The following is a 24,088-nucleotide window of genomic DNA, read 5'->3' as shown; positions in this document are numbered from 1 at the left end:
CACATATCACTGTGTACTCTGATGAATGACAATGACGTCAAAGTACAAATGACAGAAAAGACATAACTTTTTTAAATCCCTGATTCATTGCAAAAGGATATATGAGAGAGGAGGCCGTAAGATTAGGATGGCAACTCATTTCCTTCCCTACAGAGTTGCTCAGTTACTTCTTTCAGGACTGTTGTTTGCGTATGGTCATGGAATAATTATACTAAAGAGCTCTGTAATGTCAATGTTGTCAATCAGTGACACTAACTTGACACAGGTCATATAACTAGGTGACCATCATGCCACAGCCCAATGTGGCACATCATAGAAACACAGCATCATGAGGTGTCCAAATGGCACAGCCTTCCAGTTTTGGTTACAGACCCAATTGTCTCAGCTGGGGCAGAAATATATTGACTACCAACTTCATTAGTCATCCTTTGAACCAAAATATGTTATTCTGAGGGCCCAAAGTGTATCTGTGAAGCTTTTAAGGTTTTCTAAAACCTGTCTGAAGCAAATTAATTATCTCCAAACTCTCCACAGGCTTTGACACAGTAATCTCAATGCAAAATCAATGGGATGAGATCAATGTTCACCAAGCTGTAAATAATGCTGTCTTCAATGATATCTGATCACTGAAACTGCTCAGGTCTAAGAAAATCTGAAGCCAGAAAATCATGTTTGGAAGCCACTGTCTACTTTCATGCAATATTAATTTCCCAAAGGTTTTATTATTTAAAAACCTCAGTTTTCCAGTTTTATAGTTTTTCTTTTTAGAATATTAATTAAAGCATATTCCAGTGCTTAGTATGTGATGTTACAGATTTCATAATCAATCATTATTATTCTCCTTATGACCTTCAAAGTCTTGTGTAGTAAATGTGGATTATTCTTTTAAATGCTAAACAATGTTTTACTACATGGGAACTCAAATATAACTCAAAAGTGAGATGAATATTCAGATACTGAAGACTTTATGCTACTACTCCTACTATCTGAAATGTTCTTCCTTCCCCCTCTTCACCTAAGTGACTCCTACTCATCCTTCAGATTGTCCTGCAAACACACCACCTTCTTCAAGGAAACCTACCAAGACCTACTTGACTTGGATAAATCCTACTAGTATAAGCTGTCATAGTCCCATTTTACTCCCTCTCATAGTAATTATCACTCAAATAAATGTAGTTTAACTTAGCCAATATCTCTTGTCCCCACCAGATGTGAGAGCAAGGACTGGGTTTTGGCTTATCATGTCATCCCCGGTGGTAGGTGCCATGCCTCATACTTAGCAGGTACCTGATGAATATTTGTTTGAATAAATAAATGAAAAGGAAAGATTTCATGATACAGCATTGGTGGGTCTGGGCAATTTCAAAATGCCATTTGCAGAGATTACTTTCTAAATTTTGGGGAGTCAACATGGCCACCTACCTATTTCCAAAAATGCATTTATCTATAAATGCATACATACACACAACACACACACATGCACATACACACTGTTATAAAGATTCGTATTGTGGGAATCAATAGTCTTCTTCTATACGTTTGTGGCCTGATTTTTATTAATGGCTTATAGAAACTGCAATGCTTTACATATCTTAGACTCTAAGAATCTCCCCAAACCATCTGAACCCAATCACCCATGTACAATGGAGTATATACCGCAAAGCTGTTAGATTCTAAAATTAGTCAATGAAGTGAAAAATCACTAAATTATGAAAAGTAATCCTTTGGAGAATACCATGCTGAAGATGGACATACTTTCCTTCAAAAGTCGAACACAACCAGTTTCCCCCAAAACTAAATTAAATTATCTCTTTCTTCACTTGAGGACCGTGTGAAGAGATCGACTTCCACTGAGTGGCCATGCTATACCAAAAATGTTGTATCTTTAGGCACCAGAGCCCAACTCAGCATGAACAGATCTGGTGCTTAGACTTTCTGAGGGAATAGCATACTCAGGATCCCCATATCATACTCTTTAGGGTGAAAGCTTGTTACGTAGACTGGCAGGTAGAACCACACATGACTTACGTTGTTATTTTTCCCTTTTACTCAGCTCATGTAAATTAAACTCAGGTAAGATACAATGCTACTATTTCCTCCCAACCAGTCACCTAGACTAAATTTAGACTTAGTTTAAGACTAAGTTTGATGAGGTACTCACTAATTTGCTTCATGAATGGGTTCTCTGAAGAGTGGACTATTTACAGAGTTGTTATAAATCAAATCATATTTTTCCACTGATTTGTATTATAGATCCAGGTAAGTCCAGCCAAGTTACTTCCTTTCCTAACACGGGTGCCCATGCTGTTATGCATTTCCTTTTTCATTGTTCCCCATAACCCTGCCAGAGCTGCACAGACAAAAATAGAAACCAAGGCCCTGGGGTCCTCCTGAGGAAGCCGACAATGAGGGGCACTCACCATCACAGCAGGGTTCTTCACCGTAATGCAGGGGGTCGTGGCACGAAGGGCTCCACTAATGCCGTGGTAGTATTTAAAACAGATTTTTATCTCCGCTGCAAATTGATTGGAGAAAAACAATCATTTAAACACTGAATCAAGTCATTTAGGAATTGGCCAAGAAATCCTCCCTGTCACCTCTCAGAAAATCCTACTCATGAGTCTTTGAATGATCCCTTCTTTTCCAGTCAGAAAAAGTATACCAACTCCTGTTTGTTTTTATGTGGTCCTCTGAAATTCTCTAAGAACATCCCAAATATATGAAAAAATAATGCACAAAAACAACACACCATGATATGTATAGTGTAGGGCTATGATTTAAAGCAGCCACCATTCACAGAGGCCATCCAACACGTGCCCCCGCCCCATCTTTGTCTCTGCTCTGATTGTTACTTATTCTTCACTTCAACCTTGGGAGGCACAGATGCCTGTCCCCACAGTACAGAAGAAGTGCTGAGGCTTGCAGAAGGTCAAGCAAACAGGAAATGACAGAGTCAGGATTCAAACCCAATCTGCCCCATGCCAAAGCCTTAGCTCCTAACCTCTACAACACAGACATACTGCCATGGTCGATGGAAATAGGGGGGAGAAAAAAGCAGTCTAATGAAGTAAAAAAGAATACTGTAGTAGACTCTGCAGTGATAAGGAATCTGTACTTTAATTTTCCAAGTGGCTTCAATGCAGCCACTAGGCAGGGATCAGATTTAGGAACCACTGACATATACATATGGATAGATGAATAGATGAATAGATGATAGAGACAGAGAGGGAGATGTGGAAATATATCTCTCTCCCCAGAGGTGTATGCATGTGTGTATGTGTATACAATCTGAGCTTGATAAAAAACAATACAAATGCTAATTATTGATTTTGAAAAGTAATGACAATTTGAAAGACCATGAAGCCAAAGTGTGTCAAAGATAGAACCCACAGCCACCAGAGTTCCTCTGTATACAGAGTATCTGAGTCACTGCAGTGCTACTGCAAGATCCCTTTTTTCCAAGGTGTCCTGTAATATAGGCAATGATGCTGATGGGCAGGCCCCAGGGAAGAGTTCCAGCCTATAGGAGTGGAGCTCCTATCTCAACTGAGTCACTTGGGTTGTTACAGTGGGGCCACTAGACGTATTTCCCCAAGGAAGTTAATAGTCCATTGACCCTCCTCCTTGCACCAAACAGCCTCCTACAGAGTATTTGGTTTACTTATTTTAAGAGAAAGATAGAATGATTAAAGCAAAACTCTCTTTCAGAAATGTATATAAGATTAAAAATATTATATACCAAGAATACAATACCATATTCCATTTTCTTATCAATGACATAATACTAATGATCAAAAAATTAACCCTATCATGGGGTAAAATATTGAGTGTTTCCATTATATATGATAATCACAGTGCAGTGATTCACAATGTATTTAGCATCATGGAGCAAAAGGTTTTTTTAACCATGTACCCTTCACATGTCAGACAGTCCGTGCAAGGGAATCCAAGAAAGGTTTCTGGTCTAGCACGTATTATATAGTGTAGCTGTTAGGATGACAATTATAGGCAGGACAAAATACAAAAGACAAGTACTAAAAAGAAAGAGCAGAGAGGTAACAGAGCATAGAGACCATGGAGATTAGGGAGGACACAGTCCGAAAGACTGCATGGAACAAATTGGACTCAAACTTACAGATGAGAAAAATGGAGCAGAGACAGTCGGGAGTGAGGAGTAGCAAAAGAAGGGAAGCAGGAATGAGCATGCTGGGTTCAAGGAACAGCAAGATGACCTACCAGGAGTCCTAGCTTTATTGTTACTTCACTTGCCTGGGAACACCTCTCCAACTGACCTTGCCAAACATTTACACAAGCTTTTGGTTATTACTGAAATAATAAGAGCTACATAGATCTGAGCAAGCCGTCCTCTCCCACTTGCTTCCTTCCAAGACTAATAACATGTATTCTATAAGAACAGAGAGCTGGAGGACTGAGGAGCAGTGAACAACCCCACCTACCCAAGAATGGCTTCTCCACAGCCCAATGTGGCAACCAACATCTCCTCCTATTGGCCTCAAATTATGGAATACATAAACGTGTGCTTGTGTGTATGTGTGTGTGTGTGTGTGTGTGTGTGTACATATTCCTTCAGACTGTAAAAAGCAAGAGTATTTTCTCTAAAAAAAAATCCCCTTGTTAAAAGCACGTTGCCTCAGAGGGCAGCAGGCCAGGAGAAGGGTGAGGCTTCTTGCATTAACCTGTAAGGATCTATCATTAGCTGGGCTCGCTCTAGCCTGGGAAGGAAGGAAGAAAGTACCACCCAAATGGCATCTTCCTCCCTCCGAGGTCCCTTCCAAACGATTGAGGCCAGTCATGAATTATGGAAATATATTTTGGCACCTTGCAGTAATCTTCAGGATACTTTCATTTAGAGAGTCACTAGAGATTTGGCAGGCCCTGTTTCAACGCTGACAAGTCATAGGAAACCCTTTATTTTTCAATGTTTAACTTCCCCATTTCCATAAACACAAGTGAGGACCTCCCCCAAGCACCAGCGAGCCTGCTCCATCACCTCTACAGAAGGGAGGAGGATCCTGGTGAGATGTCACCTTGGATCTGTTTTGTGGGGAGGGGAAGTCAGGGAGGAGGGAGGGACTTTGAAAGAGTTTAGGAACCTACCCATGCTCCTAAGTGAAGGGATTTCCATAACTGTGTGATTCTGATGTTGCATTTTTAAAGCGATGGGTCTGTTTCTGGATTTGCATCTGAATAAGACAGTTCCAGACAGATCAAGGGAGACTGGTAAAAGCGGTTATCTTCAGGGAGGGAACCCTGATGACTGGGGCATGAAGTTGAGGAGATACTCACTTTGACCTTTTGTATCTTTTCAACATTATACTCTTTTTCCGTGCTTCCGATTCAAAAATTATTTTTTTAAAAACTATCTCAACTCAGCTACATTAACTCTAGGCATTAGTATAAAACCCCACTTCAAGCCCTCTCTGAAGAAAGATTCTACAGGCCATGCCCTGCGAGAAATGGTTTTTGTTTCAAAGACTGGGATCTCATCCATCACCTTAAATAGCTACAAGATTCACTTAGGCGGTCATTAATAAATTGTTTTCCCAAGTTTCTAAAAGTTGAAGATTTTGAGCCATAAAGTGGGTGGCACAGAAATGTCCTTCCTTCAAGCATTTTTTTTTCTTTTAAAATTTATTCATGATAGTCACAGAGAGAGAGAGAGAGAGAGAGAGAGAGAGAAGCAGAGACACAGGTAGAGGGAGAAGCAGGCTCCATGCACCGGGAGCCTGACGTGGGATTCGATCCCGGGTCTCCAGGATCGCGCCCTGGGCCAAAGGCAGGCGCCAAACCGCTGCGCCACCCAGGGATCCCCCTTTAAGCATTTTTATTTAAAAAGAATAATCTTAAAAAACATCAAACTAACTGCAATTTATCCTAAAACATAATTTTAACCATTGCCCTATGTGCTTTTATTATGTTCTTAATTTTGATTCCTACTCATAGGATCTTCTTTGCAGAGGCCACAAACTGGAAAAAGGAAACACATTTTAATCCTCATGCTTTTGAGGAAATCTGCTCACATTTCCAGTGACAGGCTATCTTATCATTTATATGTTACTGCAAGTTATCTTCTCTTTAACAAGGGCCAATAAAGCCTAGATGGCCAAACCCTCCTCTGCTCAAGCTCAGATACACAGTCATGAAAATCAAAGACAGACACCATCAGTGTGGAGGTAGCATAAACCTAATAGGATTAGAGGATGAACAGGATCCTGAAGTATGAGAATAGAAAATAAAAAGCACCAAATCCCCACCCAAGGGACTAGAAGGTCATTCTGATGTTGACGGGAAGTGGCTTGGGACTGGACAAGTTTAAAGCAAAGACTCTGACAGTATAAATAAGAGGCCCAGACCACCTGCCTCCCCCCGCAAAAAAAAAAAAAAAAAGCCATCCATAAAGATTCTGTATGGGCAACGCACTGCATCCTGGAAAGCATATTAATTAACCTGAGTGCCAATCAGAGACAAGGCTCTTACTGACACAAGCCTCTTGATGCTCAGGTTCCTAATCCTGCCTACTTCCCAGGTAAGATATGTGAAAATACTGTATCATTTATACAAATAGCAATATTTGTTGATATTATCCTCAACGATCACAGAGCAGTTCAGCACACAGCTATGATGCTTATTCATATTTCTAAGCTCATTCATTGATCTAGGGTTTAGTGAGCTCCTAGAATAGCATGTGGCACAAAGTTGGCACTTAATATATACTTCATGATGCCTGGGGGAGAGACAGATGGGACAGATAAATAGAAGGAATGACAAGAATAGGTCTGAATGAATGAATAAATGAATGACCATAGTCTACAGAAGACTCTAGAATAACAGAGACATCTGAGCATGACAAGACAACTTTGAAACCTCTTTTATTTCCAAACTCAAGATACACCCTCAAAGATGACCCATTCAGTTTCTGCAACCATAAGCTCGTCTGAGGACTATTTGACAGTTGACAGTCTTATGACAAGTAGGTGCAGAGGAAGCTGATCCTTCTGTCCAGTGCCTAGGAAGGTCATCTGCCCAAAATTAAACCATCTTTGTCCTTCAAATTCATTTAAGTAGGCCCTGTAATAATATAAGTCTGGGCTGCCTGCCTCCTCCGGGGCTTTATCTAGACAAACTAAAGCCATCTTTACATTCAGAAATAGCTTAGACAGTGCTCAAATCAAGGTTTGCCCATGAACTTAGGTCAATGTTCAGAGAATTTTATTTTTCCTGAACTTCTGATGAGCTAAAGATAAATTTTCTTTCTAAAGATGAAAGCAAAAGTTTTTATAAGTCATGAGTTTTCAAGATCAGAGGCTGAAAATATAGAAGCTGTCTAACCCCTCCCCACCAATTTTTTATAAGTCCCATGCCATCAGCTCCAGAGATTCAAGCAAAACTTCATTATACTGGGAAGTCCCCCTAGGTCTGCTCTAGCCAGATACGTGGTAAAAAAAAAAAAAAAAAAAAAAAAAAAAAAAAAAAAAAAAAAAAAAAAAAAAAAAAATGATGTCTAAAAGACACAGACCACACTATGAAGCACTCATATAAATACCACAGGAGGTTTTTACATTGAAAGGATAGGCATGTGTGCTGGAAGAGACGTTGTTCTGATTAATTAAGATAAACTTCATACTGGAGCCAAATCTTTCCCTAATTCTCATTCACTGCCTTGGATTTCAATACACACGACTTTTCTCAAGCCCTTACAAAAATACATTACTGCATATTTTGAGTTTTACATTCATGATACACAATATTTCCAATTTTGTGTGTGTAGAATTAAGGTGGAATTCAGAGGAGAAAATAAAACAATGACAAAACCCTACTCTTTTCTTCATTTCCAATTCCTAGCTTCAATGTCAAGCTTATTTCTATTAAATACTAGAACGAGGTATAAAGAAAAACATTCATCCAGACGGAGATATTAGCATACTGTGATCAGCCAGAACATTGTAAATCTCAAAAGCTTTTGGGAGGAGAAGTAAAATCAATTGCAGCAAATGGGATACTCTGTAAATGGGGTTTGGTCACACAGTATGTGATACTGACTTCTTCCCAGGTTGTTCAAATGGGCCCCCCAACTGGAATCTACACACTATCTAGAGGCCACCATTCCTAGCAGTCTGGCATTCGGGAGAGAACAGGAAGGTTGTTTTGCCTTTTCCCCTTGAAGTTCAGTTGGCAATATTCCCCAGCTACGTCAGCCTCTTAAACCCTGGGATCCTTTCAAAGGAGGAATTATATTGAATGAAAGCAACCCATTCCACTGTCTCCCACATTCTTTTATCACTTATTTTTCTCATTAGAAGATGGCGGTGCCAGCTGGGCCAAATGTTGGAAGAGTAACGAAAAGTAGAAATAAGCAAGAAAAACAAATCACCCAAATCTTACCTCCTAGGAAGCAGCCCATGTTCACGTTTTGGCAAATTTCCTTACAGACTTTAACCTATGTGTCATATTAGTTAGAATTGTTATATCTATCTGCTTCCCCCCCCCCTCACTTATTGATATATTATGAGCATTTTCCCTTAAAGATTTCAGAAGAGACTCTAGCCAGTTAGTGAACTATGAAAAAAAAAGACAGTCCTTCTGAGAGAGAGAAGGATGATTAGACAAAGTTAGGAAATGCTGACTTACCAGGAAGAATGTGGAAGAAATGATCTGATGTCTTTAATGACAATTCAAAGTAACAGATATTAATCTTTGAAAATAACTTTTTATATGACAGAAATTTATAAACTTCAATAAAAACGTGCTTATAGCAGGTTCTCATTTCATCAAACTTTACTTGATATTTTAAAGTTTAATAAGTACCATCCTTCATGCACACACTTTCCTATACTAAATCTCTTGAACACAGAAAACTTAATTCTTATGAAAATTAAACTCAGAAAATTTTTAAATAGTCCATTTTTCCACATTAATGAAGAATTCTCCAAATGTAAAAAGTTAATTTGAACCGCCCAGTAAATATGTATCCATTCACACTTCCATCTATCCCACAAAAATGTACATACTATGTTCTCAATAATATTAGTGGCAAACATAAATACCCTCCTTCACCTAAATAAAAAGGAATGAGATATTTCCGTGAACCATGTACTATGTATAGGCATTTATATTTACAAATAAATACAACATCAGGTCAACTGGGTAACGGCTGAGTTATCTGCAGCCAATTTCTGATTCTTAAAATTGACCTCTACGTCACCATGCCCAGACTCTCTCATCTAATTGTAAAGACCAGGATGCAAATGCACGAGTCACTGCTGCTGGGAAAAATAATAGCAAAGAATTCTATAGGCCCAGAAAATTCTTAAATTAACTGAAATCTTATTCTTTCTACTCCCTGAAATTAATATAATAAATATTAATTACAAATGTAGATACCAGGGCACATAAAACGTGTAAAGTATTAAAATAGCCAAACATGCTTTATATACTATGCATTCACAAGGTATATGGAATGTGCCTGCGTATATACATACACATATATGTTTACATACTTTTCAAAATATGAGAACATTCTCTAACAAGCATTTCCTATTTCCAAGTTTGAAGACACGTGGCATAAATATGTAAATCAGAGGCAAAAACTTTCATAATAAATTTAGAAAAGACTCCCTAGATTTCCACATATTTATGGAACGTTCAGTAACAAACTTCTATTTCTTGCTTGGTACTTACGTTCCATGAAATAGGGCCCAGGCTCAATTCTCCATACAATTTGCCCTTTTTGAGTTCCAGTCACACCCCTGTTCTTAGAATCCCAGAAGTTGGCTGGAGAATTCTCATCTGGAAAAACCAAACAAACACTTTTCAGTTTAATTGCAACCTGTATGTCCTCCCCTAGCTCAAAGACTAATGCAAGTTCTAAAATAAAGGAAAGAAAAGGTAAAGGGGAGAAATATTAATGAACACTGTTAGAGGTGACTAGCCCCCAGCTGATTATTACCCTGCATTTCTGCTCTTGCACTGACATAGGAGAACTGGGGAGGACCCTGAAGGAAGTTGGCATTTCTGGGCTTGGCCCAGTTAATCAACGTCACCAAAAGACAAAACTGGAAAGAAAAAGGGATACGAATGCTGCTGCATCAGTGGTGAACTGATCCATCATAAGAAAGGGGCCGGGTGCGCTCCCATCTGTAAAATCCAATATAGAAAACAAAGGAAGAGCAAAGCAAATCCCAAAATGGGATGAAAAAAAAGGGGACATTAAGCTATGAGTGGAGACAGACAGAGTACAGGTTTGCCAGGAATGGTGTTCAGGGGACACCAACCAAGCCATCAAGTCTGCAAGGATAATTTTCTACAAAAGGTCAAAGGCAGTAAATCTTGAACAATACAAGAAGAGAGTGTTAAGCTTTTGTATGGATAGAAAGGACAGTGACCTGAAGGTTAGGCCTGAAGGCAGCATCTCCCAAGCTTTCGGACCCCTTGGCACACAGAATATGGTACTATTTGTAGGACACACTGGGACTAAATGAAGGAGACACTTATAACTTAAAATGGCAGACAGGGGTGCCTGGTGGCACCAGGCTCGGCCCCCCTCCCCGGAGGCTGAAGGGATCCGTATTTAATCATTTGCCCGCATCCCTTTAGTCTGAAGCTCTGTCCTAGGGCCTAGAATAGGAAATAAAATGAAAAAGAAGGCCATTCAGAGTTTTTTAGGTACACGAAAATGTATACAGTGACACTGGCTCTTAAAGTCAGAGGTGCTTCATTTGTCCCCCCAAATCCCTTTTGCAGGAGGAAAGACGAAGGACACATTTTAACTGAGCGCTGGGATAAACAAAACATGGTGAAGTAAGAGCGACACTAGAAAAAGGAGAGGTGGAGAAAAGGCCGCAAGCTCGAGGGAATAATCCTGAGAAGAAAAACTCCCCTTTTGTTTTTCATGCTTCTGAGCATGAAAGAAATAGAAAGTGGACCAGAGGGAAAGATCAGACAGGCCGGGTCTGAGAGGTTGCGGACCGTGGTTGTGTTCGGAGCCCACTATTTTCATCGCAAGCCAAAGAACTCTGGGAGGATGGGTCCTCCCTGCCATGGGCAGTCAGCAGGTTGTAAGGCAAAAATTCTTTTTGTGGAAGGAGGAGCCACTGTTCTCGGTAAGAATGGAAAAGTATGACCCACTCATGCCCTCACCTCCTCTCCTAAACAAACACCACAGGCAAACCACTCCATTCCACCACAGAAACAGAACAGCAGTGCTGACTATCTAAAAGGCGGTTGCCTAAAACTGGTTGTGATCGGTGTCCTGTGGCCCCTCAGGGCAGATCCTGATCACTGCCCATCCACTGAGCTTCCTCCTTGCCAAATGAGCCCCAATTTTATCCGGGGCAACGATGCTTCCAGTTAAAAATACTTCCCTCTCCAGAATGCCTTGCAGCTAAGGACGGCATGTGGCCTCGCTATGGCCAGTGAGACGTAAGTGGAAGTCTACTGGGCAGGACTTCTGGGAAAGCTATTATTTTACTGATTCAAAAAGGGCAGACTCAATAATCCTTTTTGTTCTTTCCTTACCCCTCTCCTTGGATGAGTGCCACATGCTAAAGTAAGGATGGCAGAGCAAGAAGCCAGAAGTAGCCATGACAAATCCTTCAGCCCTGAACCGCCTGCCTTCAGGCTTCTTGCTACCTAGGCAAAAATAAATTCCTACTTGGTTTCTGTTACCTGCAGCTTAACACAATTCCTGACATATACACCCACCATCCTAAAAAGCGATCAGTGATTTAGACTCCTCAGGCCTGACTTGGCCTAGAATCCCCAAGACTGCATCACTGCTTCTGTCTAGACTGCAAAAAGACTTGCTCCCCTTCTAGAAGACAGGTTAGTGGGCAGAGCTGCTTGGAGAGAGAGATTCTTATGTTTTTGCAAATAAATGTACATAATTTTTTTCTTTTTGGCTATTGGTCACTGGAAGGCAGAAAAAGCTGGACCCTGCAAGGAACAGAATAAAGACATAGAAGTAGAAGGTGTCCAGCCATTCAAAATACTTTTTTTTTTAAAAAATGTGGCTACACACATGGAAAACTTTCTGAATATATTGTGAGAGTTTCCTCTTGAGGCCTCAGGAAAGATGAGGCACCATTATATCTTATTTAAGGAGTAAGCACCAGGAACACGGTGATAAAAAGCAGTGGTAATAAAACTGTACTTGTTAATGTGACCTCACTGTAAGAAGAGGTTTGTACTTCTGGTGTTACCTACCTCTGCTTCCTTCAAAGGCATCAGGTAAGCCAAACAAAATGTACACTTCTGACATAACCTTGGGAAGAAGGACCACTGAGGAGCAGAAATAGAATGGGAGGTAGTAATGGGATGAGGAGAATCACTGTAAGTGACCCGAGCACCAGATGGAAGGGAGTGTGAGGCTCCACACATCCCTTACATTCCTCCTGGAAAGGCACTTTGAGAACCAGTGACAGTGTCTGTCTCTTGTTCCAAGAAGGGTTACTAATAACTCTTTCCTTGCCAGCCACATCCACTTCAAGGTAGAAATACTGCACTGTGTCGAGTAGAAAATAGGGAGAAGAGTGATGGGTGCTTGTTTCCAAGAGTCTTTACCAAGAAACAGATCTGTGTATTCAATTTACCCACCAGCTCCTGTGGGTTGGGATAAGCCATAGATAGATCTTTGACTTTAATTCCCCTCATTGGCTCATAGGTCATGTAGACAACTCTATTTGGTGAAATTTGTGATATTTAAAGAAAAAAAAAAGACTAGTTGAAGCAAAGTGTTGAAAATGTACTATGAGTATTCAGGCTCATGTGGAATTCAAATGTCCCATAAAAATGAGAAATGGGTCAGAATTAGGATGAGCAAACCCACAGGAGAAGTTTGATGGATCTGTTCTAATTTTAAAATGCCACAGCAAGAGACCCACCCTGTAAACCTCCATGAGGAAGATCTTATTTCCCACCAAGCACAGTGTCTGTCACATAGAAGATACCCAAGTTGATTAATAATCTGGTTATTCTAGATTGAAATTTTTCTCTGGTAAGTTTATGTTTCTGATAATTCATTATGTCTGACAGAGACAAGCACTTCTGGCAATGGGTGGCAGCTACCCTTAATTGAGAATATCAAATCCATATAAATAAGCCAGCTTAGGAGCACAGAGTATAAATTCTTTTGATATGATTCTCACAACCTCCACCACTACTACAGCTCCCATGCTGCTAACTAGCACAACTCTGGCCAGTCTTGGTCACACCACATAAAGAACGACTAGAGTGACTCATTCCTATTCTTTGTTTCAAGACCAATTTTAATTGGTCCCTCAGAGTAAATCTTTCCTCTTTAAGTAGGTTAACACCTTTGTTTAGGTTGGAGTCAATTCTAGTCTAGACCCAGAACAACTTTTCCATGATAGCCGTTTTTATGCTGACATCTATTTTTCATGGATGTCTAAGGACAGAATATTTTTCCCAGATTGTAGAAGTAGTTTTCCTTTTCCCCTCATTTAATATGTATATTAGGTGATTTGGTCTTTTTTAAAAATCCCAATTCCAAGTAAGAAAAATAACTGAATATAAAATATATACTAAACAGAGGGTTCTATATCCCCTACAGGTAGAATGGGGACATAATTATAAATCTAATTATATAATCTAATACCATCTTTTCTGTATCCATACTTACTCTTGGCCTTCTTGCCCAGGGTTCTACCCCTGTTATGGTGGAGCCTCTGACCCAATCCCCTCCACACGTAACCATCTCTCACTTTGATTTGTTTCTTCCTTTAAACCTATAAAACATGTCAGCTTTCATGAGGCACATTCCCTGGTTCTGACATTACTCTTGGACCATTACCATTCTTGCTTCCTTTCCCATTCTCATTCTTATTTCTCTTCCTACTAGGACTAAAGTGTCTGTTCTCCAATTGAAATAGTCTATTTTCTAGGAGCACATATTATAGAGACTTGGGTAACTTTTAAGCTGGAACATAATTACAAAGAAGAAACACTGCAGATGTTTAATTCATGTACCTAAGTACCTTCTTTAAATCTAATTTTGTTTGGTAGCATTTATATAAAGCTTGTCCGCTCATGTCTCATATGTCTTCTTTGTTCTCTTACAAGTCTAGTTGGTGGTACATTTTCTCTAAATAGAAAAGCAAAGTACACATGCAAAAAAAAAGCCCTAAAATCCTTTCAATATAATTTTATGCCTATCTGTTTAAGAAAATTATGGGAACATGATCAAAAAAACTTTTGAAAATCTTCACTCTTGCCTATTTTAGCAATCCATGATACTTTTGCGAAGGGATTTCATCTAGCATTGTTTTTTTTTTTTTTAATGACTCTTTAGGGCTATTTAAATTTATTCTGTTATTAATACTGGAATTAATTCTGTTAAGTCGGCTTCTCCAAGGAAAAAACAAATGAAGTGTTTGGACCCAGAAAACAAAGGCACAGAGATAGAAGATTACACCATATACAACTCTCGTAACTATAGAGTATAGGGGCTCAGAGAATTTTCTCAGATCTAATTAATTAGGTCAGAAACGGGCCCCCTTTCCTTAATTAAAACCACATTATCTTTAGGAGGAACATGTGGGGTCTTAAACAAAATCTCTATATAACCAAACTTACCAACATCTCCTGCACATTCACTAGGAAACAAATCATCATTGGCCACTTTTCCCTTTAGCTAATTGATCCTCCACAACAATGATTGCCCAACTCCATTGCTCACTATGAATATCCTGAAGGTTTCCTTAAAATGCAGATTCTGGGCTGCTCTTCCAGAGACTTGGGTTCAGTAGGTTTGAGTTAGGACAAAGGAATCTGAATTTTAGCAAACACTCCAAGGAGCTGATTGTGATAGAGATACTACTACAAAGACCACACATGGAAACTCTGTTCTATGGTTATTTCCAGGAATACTGAGCAATCACAGCAATGGTTTGGACTGTGTACATCTCTGACGACTGTCTCTCTCATTTGTTAGCTTGTTCCTTTATTCACTCATTCATTCATTGAAAAGCATTAAATGACTGCCTGCCTACTATGGAAGATAAGGAAAACCCATTTCCTGCCATCAGGAGTCCACAGTGTGGTAGGGAAGACTGACACATAAGGTACAATGCAATGTCAAGATTGCCATGATTGGGCTGTGTGTACTTTATACAGTTAAAGAGGCGCAGAGGAGGAATAATTAGCACTCCCTGTAACTGTGTGGAATTCATATGGCTCTGGATCTATCAGGTTTGATGTATCTTGGGGAGGCACAAATGGAGATATCCTTTGGATATCTACACGTTTAGGCCAATCATTAAGGTGCCTTATGCATTCCTCTGCTTCGCTGTTCCATAGACATACTGCTTTACCACCTGGAGCTCATTTTTTAGTTCTATGAATGGTCATCAGAAACAGGAAACAAGTGGCCATATTTAGAGCCGAATTCAGGGGCAAAAGTTACTGTCATTGCCTGGGCCCCAGGATGTTATCTTTTTCATCCTTGGAAAAGTAAGATTAATTATATTAACCCACAATATGATTGTAAAGAGTCATTTAAATAATGAATTCTCTAAAATGCCACAAAAGCTAAAACAATGTAAGCAGAGAGACTCAATTTTTTAGAACTCCTTTCCCATAATATTTAATATGCAGAGATCACTATGAAAATTATCTTTAAAAGATTATTTTTTTCCTGTTCATGATTTTGATTCCAGGAAATGTCCTCTGAATAGGTTTTTAAGGTAATAAAAGAATATATAGGTGATATGACCAGACATCTCAAATACATCCAAACAAAATTTGAATTTGCAAATGTTTCTCTATCTATGTTAATATTACAGTTCTGGAGATAAAACAGGAACAAAAATATATATGCTCAGAGCCTCCACTCTTCTATCAGTCAACTCAGGGGAGTTACAAAAAGATGAGGATTTTTTTTTAGAAAAATGCCATGTGAAGATTATGCCAGAGAGATGAAAAATGATGCTTGCAAATTTTCTTTTGTTAAAGTAATCTCTCCCTACATTTTCTCACAAATGGCATAAACATCTAAGTTGTTTTAAATTACTTTTTGGATACAAATTGAATATAACTATGCCCTAAGATGGGATCATACGGGAGTCTGGTTTATTCTGGCTATACTTGAAAATTAGATGCCCTGGGATTTAGGATTTGGAGAGCAATATACTAAACTACAATTTGAATCAAAATGTTCATTAAAGAGCTGGGCAAAGAGCACAATTTCACAGGGACTGTTTGCTATTCTTAACAATTTTGTAAAGTTTTTTGCAAATTTTCTACAAGTATGTGCTGGGCAGGTTACGGAATCCTGCTGCAATGTGACAGGAAGACTCTGACAACAACTTTGGGATCTGAACTACATTGCAAGGGAAGGGGGAGTCTCTACCAATGACTGCACCAAACAGAATATAAATTTTATTAAGTCCTATGAGAATTTATTAATAACTTTCCTCGTGAATTTGCAAACGTGACATTAGTTTTAACCTAGTCCCCCTAGGTGCCCAATTCCTAACACTGAAGCTCACTCTAGTTGAAAAAAAGAATGTGTCAGATGTTTTTAGAGATTATGATCCTGCTACCACACCACTAATGACTATGGCTTGGTACTTACTTGAATAGCGATTTTCCTATAGATACCAGAAAGATCTGCTGATTAAAATACACTAGAGATGGGAGAAAAAGGCACAGCACATCACAGGACAAGAACAAACAAAAGCAACAGCAGCTCAGAGAAGCTGATGACCAGTCTGCAGGGTCTGGCCTTGGAGTACGTGTGCACTGAAAGGCATGTACATTCTGCACTGGCAGGATGGAGAGCACACTTGTGTTGATTCAAGGCCATGTACCCCCAAAGCATGAGAGAGTTGTTTTATGGTTATCCTCTATGGCAGGCCATCTACCAGGGTGGTAAAGCCCAACCTGGAAAATGGGAGATCTTTCACTAGATCCACACTGGATGACTTAAAGCCAAGTCCTAGGCACACCTCTGAGGGAGCCTCCTGAACACCCACACCTCCAGACATATATCCAGTGGAGACAGGTGTGCCGTTAAGCAACTTCCTATATAACATAGTTGATCCCAACCTAACAATTAAACACTCATTTTGACAAGGGAGGAAACCACCAACAGATTAGCGAGAGGCAACACTTGAACTCGTTTTGGTAGATACCTCCTAAGAGTTTCAGTCATGGCCCAGAATACAAGCTAGTAAAGAGCAGTTCAGAGATGGCTTATATGTCAGGCACCGTTCTACTGCTTTGTCTTTATTGATTCCTTGACAACTCTAACAATTCTTTGAGGTAGGTACCACTGTCAGATTCTAAACGATGGGAACTTAGGTACAGAGAAGTTAGGAAATCTGTCCAGGATCCTGAAAGTAGTATGTGCACAGTGAACCCAGAGACCATGTCCTTGATGCTATATCACACCTTCCATCTAGACCACTGTGATAAGTCTGGATTCCTGAGGCTGAGGATGATGGAAGGTCACCAGAAAACTTAAATCAAGGAAGTAACATGATCCATGTTTTTTTTAAGAAAAATCCTTCTGGTGCAGAATGGACTGTAGAAGTGGGAGAGAAGATGGCCCGTGATGCTTCACATCCAGACCCAGCACCAAGCACTAAAGCCATAACCTAAATGTGACCCTCTCCTCCCGTCTGCATCTTTCTTGTGCAGACAGAGCTGTGGTAGCTATAAATAGCCACCCTTAGTGCAAAAGGCTGTGAATCAATTCCAGACTCTCCACTCCAACGACCCTGCGAGGTGACTCATCCACCTCTAAGCTCTCTCCAAGTCCAACCACCAGCCTGAATTTCACTCTTTAAGCCCACCATGCTCTTCCTGTCCCTCTCCCTATTCAAACAACTCCCCAAAAGTCCAACTTTCCCACACTCAACCTTAATCAGTCAAAACAGAAAGCTCAGATTCTCCGTCTCTTAGTAACTCAATAAAACCCCTAATGCAACATAATTAATGTATCACTGGCATTCAGTCCACATAGCCCTTCTGTTCACCAACATAAATATGCTTTATTTTTATTTTTTAGGTACAAATCCTTTATTACAGGTATCAAGAGAGTTATACATCGCTTGATAATGATGTTGCCAGACTGCGGCTATTAGGTGATGGTAAGATCCCAGAATTTTGAGAAACAGCAGGCCTAAATTTAAATTCCATCTCTCTCATCTACTGGATCCATAACCTTGTGCAAATCTTAAAACTGGATAGACTCCATCTCTTTAATTTTTTTTCCATCTCTTTAATTTATAAAATGATAATGGCACCTAGCTCACAAATCTGTGAGGAGTACATGGGTACAGTATTTGAACCTGGCACATATTAGGAACTACATGTGTGGGGTTTAGAAATTTTTAAATCCATTTCTTCCTTCTTTCTAAGAAAGTTATGTTTTTCTTTTAATATTCAAAAGTGCAGACCCTCAACCTCATTTCCTTAGTTTTTACCTTTTAAAATTTCTTTAAATAAATAATTTTATCCTAATTTCTCAAAGATGTATGTACATTAAAACAAAAGCATGCTGATTTACGTGTTTTTGGTGACTGCTTTCTTAATCTGAATGACAAATGAGCAGACAGTAGAAGTGCAGTCCACACGTACAATGAGAGTACATTTTGCCATTACACACCTAACATGGTCTCTCACACAGAGGAAATCAATCTGCACAGTTCTTGGGTGGAAGGTCACTCAAAGCCTAAAATTCTGTCAATGAGCTTTAAGCTCAGCTTAATAAAGAACAGGCAGGGATGCCCTCATCTCCCTACACAATGAGACTTGGATTGTGAATATCGTGTTTGACTTGGAAATCTCTGTTGTGGCACTATGTGTGTTAAAAAGTTGCAAGGAATGACAATGAGGTTTTGATTATATATCCCTCCTTTCTTTCCTCTAATGATTTTCTTTAATACCATACATACACTAAGCTCTCGCTCAAAGATAATCCCTTTTAATACTAAGTGAAGTTTAAAAGCAACCTCTAGAATCTTCAGGATGTTACTTTTACATGAACCTAATAGCTGCAGATTCTGAGACATGTAAAACCATTATATCTATAAAATAAGAAGTTCAGCACAAAAGCATCCTTCAGTTATGGGTAAATCACACCTTTAATCTTAGCTCATATAATAAGGATCAAGAGCTATAATGCCTAACTTGATTTAAAGAAGGAGGTTACCCTTATTGAAGTGAACCAAATACGTTTTGGAGCTAATCCAAACTCAGTCTGAAAATATTAGTTGGAAGTATGTGAGAACAATCTTTCTGGAACATTCATTGCTACTAATCCTTAAAGAATAATTTTGCACATGTGTCTATTCTCCATGGATCCCTCCTCATAATGGCTTGCTCAGAAGATGAAGCACTTTCCAGAGATTAGATGGCTCACCTGAATCCTTATTAAGCCATCAACTTTCTTTTCATTAAACTAAGCATTTTTCTATGTTTCTAAATGAGGGCACTACTGGGTCTGTCCAATACACTGTAGCAACAGTAGCTTCCTTGGCGCTCGGGAACTAAATGTCAGTTGCATGCTTTATATTTAAGACAATAAAAAATAGCATCCCCACCCACCTTGAGTACCACTGATTGACATTTTGTAGTCAACAAGCATAATTTTTCACTGAAAAAGGATTAGGATAGAACTGAAATTTTGCCCTGGATTCATCCTATCTTTCAAACAATTAACAGATTTCAAAGGTCTATAGGAAGCTGGTTCAGTTGACTATGATTGCCACAAGAAAATCTTAACAAAAACATGATTTTATTCTCAGATGAAAGTTTTGTTGTAAGATCACTGTTAAATCAACAGTTTCTAAAATGTGAATGTCTATGAATACTTGTCCATATAAATATTACATTACAAATAAATCTGCTTTAACATCTCATTCATGAGAGAAGAGCTTTAAAATCTGCCAAAAAAATATATTATCCAGAGGCAGATAACATGTCATAAAATCTATTTAGGGGCAGCCCCGGTGGCGCAGCGGTTTAGCGCCGCCTGCAGCCCGGGGTTTGATCCTGGGGACCCTGGATCAAGTCCCACGTTGGGCTCCCTGCATGGAGCCTGCTTCTCCCTCTGCCTGTGCCTCTGCCCCCCTCTCTCACTGTGTCTCTATGAATAAATAAATAAAATCTTTTAAAAAAAATCTATTTAGATTCAAATGACATTTTAAAGAACATTATTATAGGTAGAACCTGTACTTAACATCACTGTAAAGTAATTCATTTGAAATCACTGGGACTCTAGAAATTCAGCAAAAGGTCCACATATTTGTAAAAGTTTTAAATTTTTAAAAGATTTTTTGAAATTTATTTATTTGACAGAGAGAAAACAGAGCAAGGGAGAGCAAAAGAGAACACGAGTGGGGGGGAGGAGCAGAGGGAGAGGGAGAAGCAGACTTCCCACTCAGCGGGGAGCCTGACGCAGGGCTCCATCCCAGGACCCTGAGATCATGACCTGAGCCAAAGGCAGAAGGCAGCCACTTAACTGACCGAGCCACCCAGGGGCCCCGTGTACAAAAGTTTTAAATGCTTTAATCCTAGCACTGATGGATATCGAGTTGTCAAATGATTAAATGTGATAAGCACACCACATAGGTTGTTAATAAGAAATCAGGTGAGAGAGCGTAGAACTCATTTCACAGAACTTTCTAACATCTTACCTCGTAGAGTCCCAAAGGGGTTCTCTCTGCCTTTGCCAGGATTGAATCCATGTCATTTCAAATCAGATTTAGGAAGCAGGAAGAAGAAGCATGTTCCATTCTCCTTAAAAATCATGTACCTGGCCCACCCACTTGGCAATTTCATTCATAGAAGTGGCCAGCACTGAAGTCAGGTAGTTCTGGAGTCCTAACGTGGCTTTGAGAGCTCTGTGGGTCCACCCTACTGATGATCCTGCTTCTCCTTCCTCTTTCCCAAAGTTCTAGAAATGAAATCCTAAGCAGGATTTGAGCAGACCTCTACCAGCAGACTCCTGTCCAGCTAAGAAAACATTGAGAGCCACTCCCACTTTTCCTCAAGACTTACCACTGTTCAGGCATCCTAAATGAAAACAACACAACCTATGAGCGTCCCTCAGGCTGAGGCCGTTGTGGCCACACCCTGTAAAGGGTACAGGATGCAATTGCCCCATCCTCCCCTCGGCTTCCTTCCTTTGCTTTTCCATTGGGAAAATTCCAAAGAATGAGTTATGTGTACACACACACACACACACACACACACACACACACATTCATACAGAGTGAGCTGATGTCAACAAACTGTTATCATAGGGGAGTTTTCTAACTGATTTACTAAGAATAGAGTGGTCATTATCTGGAAACTCTAATTTACTGCTATGATTAATCAGACATAGCATTCATTTAGGTACTGAAAAGGGCTTACAGCATTCTAACTAATCCAGAGTCAGCTCTGTGGATTTGTGATTCCAAACTGTAAAGATAGACTAAAGCTTTTTGAAACATCAGCTAGTTTTCAGGAAAACCCAAAACTGTGGTTATCAACCCTGAGGTTATCCTCAGACGTGATTTTTAATGCAAAAATGTATGCAAAACATCAATCTAGCTGTCTTCTCAATCTAGTTCTTGTCTTATCCAAGGAAGAGGTTGTAGTGAAGAATTTCCAGATGAGATGCATTGTTCTTTAATGGAAAAGGGGCCTCCTGAAGCTGGCCCACGCAGGGTGGGGGTTGCAATTATTAAGTGCTGCTTGAATGGATCAATGCATTCCAAGGCTGCAGGACCATATCTTTCCAGCAAACTTCCAGGAAAGCAAGACAAAATATCCTCATTTGTCACATATCTTGCTGTAAAATGACACAGACCGGATTTAAGGTCTGTGATATATTTACTGAATATAATTTTCTCTCTACTGTTTCCTTAACCCAGACATAATAGGCCATAAAGCTTCAAGGGGCCATAAAGCTCGGGGCTGGTTCTACAATAGACTATGTGGACACAGCAAAGCCTGGCACTCCAGAATCACTACCAGGCCTCTTCTGACATGTAAACTCTGTCCAGTGTTAGAACAAACCACTGTGGATTCTTGGGTGTGTGCTAGCAAACAGCAATAAGAACAAACACGTACAGAAGGCCTACCATGTACCAAGGACATATCATAGATGCCTTAAAAATAGTCTGATGAATGGCACTGTGCTCTAAGGCTGAGGTTCATCATGTTATCAGGCCTCTGTTACAGATGGGGAAGCTGAGGCTCACAGGGAGGAAGTGATAACAAACAGGATTTAAGGGTCGGATCTGAATGGCACCCAAGCCCAAGCTCTTTCACAATACTACCTTTCTCAGATAACACTCTGGAAAATGGCAATCACCTCACTAACTCGACTTAGTCGCCAAAAGGGGGTTAGGAAAAAGAAATTTAGAAAGGATAAGTTCATTTCTTCTTAATGGCATCAAAGGTGTCTACAGCCTATGAATGACAGACTTCTCAACAATGCCAGCCTCTCTGTTTTCGTCAACAGGCAAAAGTGTATAATCTTGAATCCTTGCTCACTTCCTAGTTATGGACCCACAAATTCTTGATGGGACTGGAAAGAAGCTCACCCGATGCTCCCACCAGTCTGGATCTCCAAGCCATGATTCTTTATCTTCCAAATATTCTAACATTTGTAGGTTCTGGTCATCCAAACAGGCTATTATCCCAGGTAAGAGAAATCTATGTCCCCACAGTACAAGCCATTTTCATAAGGGCACTAGATTTCCAGGTTGATCAAGAAATTTACAAAGTTGATCAAGAGAGAGTAGATGATGCTAGAGCTCAAACTTAAAACATCACATACATGTACCTTTTCACAGAGATGGTATTTTTTTTAAGATTTTATTTATTTATTCATGAGAAACACAGAGAGAGAGGCAGAGACATAAGCAGATGGAGAAGCAGGCTCCTCTTAGGGAGCCTGATGCAGGACTCAATCCCAAGACCCTAGGATAACACTCTGAGCCGAAGGCAGATGCTCAACCACTGAGCCACCCAGGGGTCCCGAGATGGTATTTCTTAAACACAGGTAGTTCAGCCAATGTCTCTTCAATCACAGTGGACTACTGCATTGAGAAGGTTCAGCCAGAAAAGCATATAGTGTCAGGCCTCAAGATTTATATATGTTATTCCTTTCTCCAAACCACATCCCTGTATGAATAAAGACTTCAAAAACCAACAGCAACAAATAAAATGGGAAGCACATCAGTTCCAAATTTGTACCCATATAACATCTTAGCATTTTCACTCACTATGATAACATATGGTACCAAGCATTGGGAGATACCTCTGAATAAGACAAACATAGCCCCTGTTTTTTGTGGGGGTTTTTTGTGCATGTTTTTTGGCAGAGCTTCTATTTCAGAGGAGGGAGAAACACTAAATAACAAATACAAAATGAATTCTTTGGTTGCTATTATGATACATGCTACAAAGCAAAAAGAGAAGGTCTTAATGGAATGGGTGAGTTGCTGACATGACCCAGGACAGAGAATAAGAGAAATCTCCCTCAAGGAATTAATTTGGGAACTAAACCTCTGAAGATAGAAGAGCTGTGCAGGGACCCTACGGTAGGATGCAGTAGGGCACTTTCAAGGACTAAGGGAAGGCCAGTGTGACTAGAGCACGAAGGTAAGGGAGAGATGAGGCCAGGGAAGGAGGAAAGACTAGAAATTTTAAGCATCAGTGTTCAGGGAGAGAAAGGAAAGTTTAAGAATAAGGGTACGGAAACTGTCCCTTCATCTCTTCTCCAGAAGATCTCCTTCTGAAAGCCAATTGGTTTCACAATGGTCAACATTCAAATTTATTGATCTAGCAGGATGCCTGTGGGCGAATCAGTGCTTTGTGGATGTTGAAGGGATTAATCACAGAAAATTAAAGACATCACTTAACTAAAGTAGCTTATTCCCAAAAGCTCACAGAATGAATAAGTCATGGGAATAAAAGGCACAGCACAGGGAATATGGTCAACGATGCCGTAATAGTACTGTGATCACTTGCAGGGAGCATAGCACAATATATAGGGAAGTTGAATCACTGTGGTGCACACCTAAAACTAATATGACGTTGTGTATCAACT

The 24,088-nt window shown here is 39.8% G+C and overlaps 1 protein-coding gene across 4 annotated transcripts in view; it reads right to left on the bottom strand.

Annotated features, from left to right (window-relative positions):
* The window catches only part of HECW2 (HECT, C2 and WW domain containing E3 ubiquitin protein ligase 2), a 357,715-nt gene that overhangs the window by 135,522 nt on the left and 198,105 nt on the right, over positions 1–24,088 (bottom strand). For 3 of the 4 annotated variants that reach the window (XM_072741976.1, XM_072741975.1, XM_072741977.1), the window contains 2 exons: positions 9,700–9,807; positions 2,421–2,515 (listed from right to left, as the gene is read on the bottom strand). In XM_072741976.1, coding sequence (XP_072598077.1) covers positions 2,421–2,515; positions 9,700–9,807 — 203 coding nt within the window. Of the gene's footprint in view, positions 1–2,420; positions 2,516–9,699; positions 9,808–20,678; positions 21,093–24,088 lie in introns of those variants that run through there. The other variant, XM_072741978.1, reaches the window with a different exon arrangement.

This window comes from Vulpes vulpes, chromosome 16 (genome assembly GCF_048418805.1).
Source record: "Vulpes vulpes isolate BD-2025 chromosome 16, VulVul3, whole genome shotgun sequence".
Classification (NCBI taxonomy): Eukaryota; Metazoa; Chordata; class Mammalia; order Carnivora; family Canidae; genus Vulpes; species Vulpes vulpes.
This window is presented reverse-complemented; position numbering and strand designations above follow the sequence as displayed.